The following is a 7760-nucleotide window of genomic DNA, read 5'->3' on the forward strand; positions in this document are numbered from 1 at the left end:
TCTTCGATGTGAACGGCAGAGCCCTAGACGGGACACTTCCGCATACCGCCTAAAGGTGCGCGGTATTCCCTGCAGGCGTGTCTTTTCTGCATACCTGGGAGCCCCTGCTGCAGTCCCTCACACCCTCACTGGGCGTGCTGTCTTCTTGGGGTGCGATGTCCTTTGGGGGCCGTGGCCAGGCTTGGGACTTGTCTCGTAGGAATCTCTGCAGCAGCAGCAGCAGGAACAAGAGGAAGCCCTCAAGCAGTGTCGGGAGCAGCACGCGGGCGAGCTGAAGGTGCCTCCTACAGCATGATGTTCCTCTCTCTGGGGAGGGCCAGGCCCTGCTGGGGAGACCGAGGTTTCCCAGCTGAGGCTTGAGCTGCCTTCTGCTTTGCAGAGCAAGGAGGAGGAGCTACAGAGGGTGCGGGACCAGCTCCAGCAGGCCCAGGAGGAGCAGGACTGCCACCTGAAGACCATCAGCAGCCTGAAGCAGGTCACTGTTCCCGCCACGGTCCTCAGACCCAGCCCAGGCCTCAGCGTGCAGTGATGGGGCAGGGAAGGAGCACACTGCATGCAGCCATTCCGGCACCCTCCAGCCATGCTTTCTCTATCCCTCAGGAGGTGAAGGACACAGTGGATGGGCAGCGAATCCTGGAGAAGAAGGGCAGTGCCGCGGTACGATGGGGAGGTATCCCAGCACGGCCCCCTCCTGGCCTGTGGCCCTCCACCTATGGGCCCACTGGGCCTCAGCCCCCATCTTTCCCTCTGTTCCCCCACAGCTCAAGGACCTCAAGCGGCAGCTGCACCTGGAGCGGAAACGGGCAGATAAACTGCAGGAGCGGCTGCAGGACATCCTCACCAACAGCAAGAGCCGCTCGGGTGAGGGACCGGACGGCAGGGGAGGCTGAGGCGTGGGGGAGGCAGGGGAGGCAGGGGAGGTTGAGGCGGGGGGAGGCAGAGCTTGGACCTGAAGGCCGGAGCTGCTTCACATACCTCACTCCGCCAGGCTCTCCTGCGTCTCCCGTCCCTCCTGAACTTGGTCTGTCTTTTGCTTTTTCTCTCCATCTGTCTCTCCTTTCTCTCTCTGCGTTATCTCTTTCTGTGTCTCTGTCTCCTTTTTGCTGTGTCTCGTTTTCTCCCTCTGCCTCCTTGTGTCATCTCTGTCTGTCTCTGCTTTTCTCTCCCTGCTTTCTTTCTCTAGTACTCTTCTTCTCTCCTCCCACCTTTTTCTTCTCTCTGTTCCTTTCTCACTTTCTTTCTCTCTTTCTGTCTTTCTTCTTCCTCTCTTGTCTGTGTCTCTGTCTGTCTTCCCACTACCCCTTCGTACAGACTTTTACACCTCACCCAGTGTCTAAATCTCTTGTATCCATTCTCTCATTCTATAAATAGGGACTAAGCCCCCACGCTCACGTCCAGGGTCCCTGATAGGAAATCCCCAAGTCTCGGTCCTCTGGGAGCTAGAAAGACAGACTTACAATCAGGCAGCAACACTGCAGTGTGATCATTATGCAGCTAAAATCCATGTTATTTCTGCCACTTTAGGCAGAAGACAAACCGAAAATCTTGAGTTGCTTCAGACTTTTTTTAGAAGGAAATGGCCTATACATATGTTTACGTAACTCAGTAAGATGCAGTGATGGCCCTGGTGCATCTCCCATATCACAAGCTCAGAGGAAACTTGCTCCCTTGTCCCCCCCGCAGCCATCCGGCCCTTGCTGGAGATCCTGGGGATGTGGTGTCAGCCCTTCTCCCAGAAGCAGCTGCAAGAGCAAGAGGCCCAAGCTCAGTGGCCATGTTTTAAGTGACATGGCAAAAACCGATGTCTCTCTCACCAAATCAGTGTCTCTCCGAGGCACTCAGTCTCCTGAAGTAACCTCTCTTTATAAAGGAGGAGTTTTGTTTCTGTTTTGTTACAGATTGATGTATGAATCAACAGACAGATTCGAATTGTGTGCCATATATCCTCCTTGTCCGTTAGATGAAATTCAGATTTAGGTGCATGGCTATGAGAGTCTGGCTCCATCTTTTACTGTCTCTGCTCTGACTCGTGTCCTTACCCAGGGTCTCTGTTTGCCTCTATCGTCTGTTCCGGCTTGTTGTCTCTCTGGTGTTTTCTCTCTGCACGTAGGTGTGCCCCATGCCCTCTGCAGCTGTCCATACCCTGAGTCTGAGTGTGTATGCCACTTTACGCCTGTGTGTGTCCACATCACCATCTTCTCCCCATCTCTTCACCTTTGTTTCTCTTCTGGTGTGTGTGTTTGCCTAGAGAGGCAGCTCCTTTTTCTGTTTCTGCCTCTCCCTACCCTTCTGTCTGCATCTGTCTTTCCCCATGCCTAAGTGTCTCTTTGCCTCTTTCCATCTCTGGCAAATCTATTTCTGCCTCTTCCTGCCCTGGGACCCTGGGGGATTGAGGCTCAGGTTTCTCTTCCCTCTGCCCAGGCCTTGAGGAGCTGGTTCTCTCAGAGATGAATTCACCAAGCCGGACCCAGACTGGGGACAGCAGTAGCGTCTCCTCCTTCAGCTACCGGGAGATCTTGCGGGAGAAGGAGAGCTCTACTGTTCCAGCCAGGGTAAGGGGCAAGGAAGAGCCTACAGCCCCAGCTTCTCCTGCCCAAACTCTAGGGCCCTCCTTTTTCCCTCCCCTGCAACCATCTCCTACTCTGGGCCCAGCACACACGTTTTCTTGTCAACTTTTCCCCAAGCTCACCATCTTGAATTCAGGTTGCTAAATGGGTGGTGGGCAAATTATTCTCTCTGTCCCTCGGTTTCATCATCTGTGGGCTAATTCCACCTTTCCTGCTGCCATAAAGTATGTGGCTCATAGTAGGTGTGTCATCCATGTAGGAGGTCCTTTTGTCCAACTTATGATTATCACTTATTGTTATTGTCGTCTATCATGTCAGTGTCCTTGCCAGCCATTTTTATTTTTATTATTCTGTAAGTAGTATGTGTGCATTGTAGAAAAATTGTAAAAACACAAACAAGCAGAGCCAGTCCTACTGGCCTAATGGTTAAAGTTCAGTGCTCTCACTGCTTCAGCTGCCCGGGTCCAGCTCCCTGTCATGGAACCACACCACCCATCTGTCAGTGGCCATGCTGTGACGGCACCTCACATAGAAAAACTAGGACTTACAACTAGGATACACAACCATGCACTGGGGCTTTGGGGAGAGAAAAAAAAGAGGAAGATTGGCAACAGATGTGAGCTCAGGACGAATCCTCCCCTGAAACAAAAAATCACAAACAAGCAAACAATTTTTTTTTCAGGGGAAGATTCAACCTAAGCTAACATCTGTTGCCAATCTTCCTCCTTTTTCTTCCTCCCCCTGCCCTGCCCTGCACACCCCAGCAAAGCCCCAGTACATAGTTGTATATAGTTGTAAATTCTTCTGGTTCTTCTATGTGAGCTGCTGCCATAGCATAGCAAAGATCTTTTTTTAAATCCAAAGAAATCACACCTTCACCATCCGGTGGTCACCACTATAAACCCTTAGTTCATATCCTTCCAGACCTCTCTTTTTTTAAAACCTAAATGAAATTATAAATAACCTGTTTTTGTTCAGCTGATCTCCACCTTCCCAATTTGGTAAATTTTCATCTCATCTAATACTTTGACCTTAATCAGATTTCTCTAGTTGGCCCCAAAGTGTCCTTTATTGCTGGTTGTATGAAAACCAGCATTCTGTTTCAGAGCACATGGTGCATCTGGTTGCTTTATGCCCCGTAAGTCTCTTGAACCTAGTGTGGGCCCTTTTTTTATGACACCAAACTGTAGAAGAGACCAGCCCAGTTGACTTGCAGAAAGTGTCCCACTTTTTGGATTCTCCTGCTGGCTTCCTGGTGGTATCATTGAGCCTGTTCTTCTCTCCCCTGGTTTTCCTGTCAACTGGGAGGTAGATCTCATTTGCCGCAGGCTCTCTCTTCATCCTCTCAATAAGGCTATGGTGTGGGAGTTCCTGTCACCCCCTTTAGGCCAAGGGGTATCCAGAGTCTCTGAAGCTGCCAAAACTTGCCTACAGCCCCAGTTGCAGAGCCCACCCCCTGCCCCTGGCTTGGTTCTCCTTCTCAGCCCCTGATCGTATCCGGGGCAGTGGTGCTGAGTCTGGGCTAGCCTCTCCCCTCCTCTTCCCTGCAGTCCTTATCCAGCAGCCCCCAGGCCCAGCCCCCGCGGCCAGCAGAGCTGTCAGATGAGGAAGTGGCTGAGCTCTTTCAGCGCCTGGCAGAGACACAGCAGGAGAAATGGATGCTGGAGGAGAAGGTGCTGTCTGCCTGCTCATCCCCACTTGGTGTGCCCTTGGCAAGGAGGCCGGGGTAGGGGGGGTGTCTGGCTGGGCCCCTCCTCATGTGTGAACATGCGCAGTTGAGGGGTCTGAGGTGGGCTGGGACACCTTGCAGGTGAAGCACCTGGAGGTGAGCAGCGCCTCCATGGCAGAGGACCTCTGCCGGAAGAGCGCCATCATTGAGACCTACGTCATGGACAGCCGGATCGGTCAGTGGCCCCTCCCCAGCCCTCATGGCTCATCCGGCCTCTCACCCGCTCCCTCCTTCCCCACTGTCCAGTGCTGCGGCTTCTCTCCTCTCCTCTTGAAACTCAGCAAAGTTACCGACAAGACCACAGCCCGCGGAGGGGAGAGCAGGGCAAGCCTGTGCCTGTGTGTCTTTCTCTCTGTTCTCTTATCTCGGCTCCTCCCTCTCTCCGGGCCTCTGTTCTCTCTCCACTCTCCTATCTCTAGCTGTCTCTCTGACCTCTGTTTGTCTCTTCCTCTTCTCTCTCATTCCCTTCTCTCTTCTCCCTGTCTCTCCTTTCTGCCCCATCCCCCTCCATCTTGTCTCACTGTTCCTGCCTGTTGATATTGTTACATTTCTCGAAATTTTCATTCTCTGTACATGTATCCCTTCTGGGGTCCTTATCTCTTCCTCCCCTGTCTCCCTCCCCTCTCCCACCTTCTCTCCTCTTTCTTCCCCCCTCCCCCGGCTTTGGTTTCTTTACTCCTTTTTTTCAAACCTTCTCCTCTCTCTTGTTTCCTTATTAATTGGAATAATACCAACTGAGACATGCTGCGGGTTGACTGTGTGTTCTGTGCTTCACATGCAGTCGTACACGTGTCTCCAGCTCCATGAATTAGTTATTATCCTCATTTCTCAGGGCCGCACAGCTAATAAGTGACAGCCAGGTTTTACATGGTAAAGCTTTTGCCCCCTACATTACATGGCTTCTTCCCGACTTTTCTTCCCCGCTCTCTGTTTCCCTCTTTTCTGCCCTGTCTCTCTCTGTCTCTCCTCCGGCTCTGCCGAGAGGGTGGTTCTCAGCCTGGGCCCTTGCAGATGTGTCTGTGGCAGCAGGCCACACAGACCGCAGCGGGCTGGGCAGCGTCCTGAGAGACCTAGTGAAGCCAGGCGACGAGAACCTTCGAGAGATGAACAAGAAACTTCAGAACATGCTGGAGGAGCAGCTCACCAAGAATATGCACTTGCACAAGGCGAGTGTGACCTACCAGCCTACCCATCTGTCCATCTGACCACCTGCCTACCCAACCACACAGCCCCTGGTCATCTGCCAGTCCCCTAATTCACCCACCCCATTCACCGACCCTTCACCCTCATCTTCATATCCTCCAATCAACTTACTATCAATTTAGTCTTACTCTCCCCTCTGTCCTCACCTCTACCCACTCATCCATTCATACATACATTCACCCAACTCTCCCATCAACCCACCCTACCATTTGCCCATCTGCCCCCTACCCATTTGATCATCTGTCCCACGTCTTTCCACCCGTTTCCTGACGTACTGCTCTCTCTCTTAGCTACTCATCAATCACCCCTTGTCTTACCTTTCACCCACCTGCCCAGCGACCTGCCTGCCTGCTTGTTGTCCTCCATCTGTCCTCTTGTTTGCCTACCATGGATCTCCCATATGTTCACCCACATGTCCACTTGCCCATCCTGCCACCCAAATATTTCCCCCGTCTCTGGGGGAGTCAGAAAGAAGGCAGACCCAGCCCTGGTCTCTGAGAAGCAAGCTCACCATTTAGTAGAAAAGAAGGTGGCGAGGGTGGGGGTTGTATCCTCCAGCCGCAGCATGCACAGCAGGCAGTCCACTCCCACATCCATATCCCTAGCTCCAGAGGTTCCCCACCCCCTCATACACACACACCTTTTCCAAGCCCAGCCCACTGCTCGGGGCTCTGTGAGTTTCTCCAAATACCTTCCTGTCTCAGGCTAGACATAGCTGGGCATTGATTAATGGGGTGAGAAGGACAACACCCCAGGCTTGGGGAGGGAGCCTCCTTGTCACCTTCTCTGGCCCCTGATGGCTCGTTTGTTTCTTAGGACATGGAAGTCCTGTCCCAGGAAATTGTGCGGCTCAGCAAGGAGTGCGTGGGGTCCTCTGACCCAGACCTAGAACCAGGAGAAGCCAGCTAAAGACCTGCAGGCTGCATTCCCTCCCCTACCCACTCCCCAGGACACCATTTCCTCGGGCTGTGGTGGGAAAATGGGGGCTGGTGCCAAAATCAAATATGTTGGGAGACTGGACATTAAAGGGGTTGGAGGCCTGATGGCTGGTGTTAGTGACCCTGTCCTAGGGCAGAGGTCCTTGGGGAGTGGGGATTGTGAGGGGAGGGGCAGGGATTTCTCCTCCTCCTTGGCCCTGGCTCCCAGGGGCCTTTGCCTTCATCTCTGCATGAGCTCTCCCTCCCAGAGACCAACTCTTTTTTATTTTATTTTATTTTTTAATTTATGTCTGGAAGCCTGGCTACTCTGCATTTGGGATTGGGGATGTTGGGTGGGGCACGGTCCATGTTCAGCATTCTAGCAACGTGTGTGTGTGTCTGTAAAGGCTGTGCAGCCAAAATACCATCTGGCCAGATGGGCCCACCCATTGACTGTGTGCTCTCATTCTTTCTAACCTGGAGGGATGTGCTTGGGGTGGGGGGAGGTCTCTGGCTGCAATTTTACTCTCCCTCCCCCACCCTCACCTGGCATGTCTCCAGTTAGTGCTGACCAGCCCCTCAAACTGAGTGGAACAGAAATATCTACAGATAATGTATGTGGGTGGATGTGTATGGGGCGTGGGTGTAGATGAGTGGACAGATGGGCAGATGGATAAGTGGTTGGATGGACTGATGGATAAATAAGTGGAAGGTTGCATGGATCGATGATGGATAAGTTGGGAAATGGACAGATGAATGGATAGGTGATTGGATGAATAAATGGGTAGATGGATTGGTAGTTAGATAGGTAGGGGATGGACAGGTGGGGGATGTAAGTGGACAGATGGATGGCTAGGGGAATGCATGGATGGATGAGTAATGAATGGAAAGAGTAAAGAGTAGGTGAATAAATGATGGGCAGGGCTATGGATGGATGGACAGATAGATGGGTGGAGGGGGATACATATGGATAGGTTGGTGAATAGTTAGGTGGATGGAGTGAATATACAAATGGATGAGTGAGTAGGTGGGTGAATTAAAGACTAAATGGACAGATGGGCACGTAGAGGGCTTGGTAGAGTGGTTGTGTGGGTGGGAGAATGGATGGATAGGTAGGTGGTGGGTGGGTGGAGGGATGGAGAAATGGACAGATCAAGAGTGTGATGAGTGAGCAAATGGAGGATTGTATGGGTGGGTAAATGGATTGAAAGGCTAAAACTGGCCGTGCGTTACTGCTCCCCCATCGCCACACACCTTCAATTACTAAAGATGAGGCCGCCTCTGTGTGCCATGCCCTGTGCCATCCCCTTTCACATCACTCTACTGAATGCTCCCACAACACTA

General features: G+C 52.3%; 1 protein-coding gene across 2 annotated transcripts in view; it reads left to right on the forward strand.

Moving 5' to 3' along the window:
• The window catches only part of GRIPAP1 (GRIP1 associated protein 1), a 21809-nt gene extending 14943 nt beyond the window's left edge, over positions 1-6866 (forward strand). Inside the window, exons 18-26 of one of the 2 annotated variants that reach the window (XM_046673551.1) lie at positions 200-277; positions 380-475; positions 601-657; positions 762-861; positions 2422-2552; positions 4118-4240; positions 4378-4471; positions 5308-5462; positions 6316-6866. In XM_046673551.1, the coding sequence (XP_046529507.1) occupies positions 200-277; positions 380-475; positions 601-657; positions 762-861; positions 2422-2552; positions 4118-4240; positions 4378-4471; positions 5308-5462; positions 6316-6408 (927 nt within the window). In that variant the 3' untranslated portion in view covers positions 6409-6866. The other variant, XM_046673550.1, reaches the window with a different exon arrangement.
• Positions 6867-7760: the final 894 nt, after the last annotated feature.

Source organism: Equus quagga, chromosome 10 (assembly GCF_021613505.1).
Source record: "Equus quagga isolate Etosha38 chromosome 10, UCLA_HA_Equagga_1.0, whole genome shotgun sequence".
NCBI classification, from domain to species: Eukaryota; Metazoa; Chordata; class Mammalia; order Perissodactyla; family Equidae; genus Equus; species Equus quagga.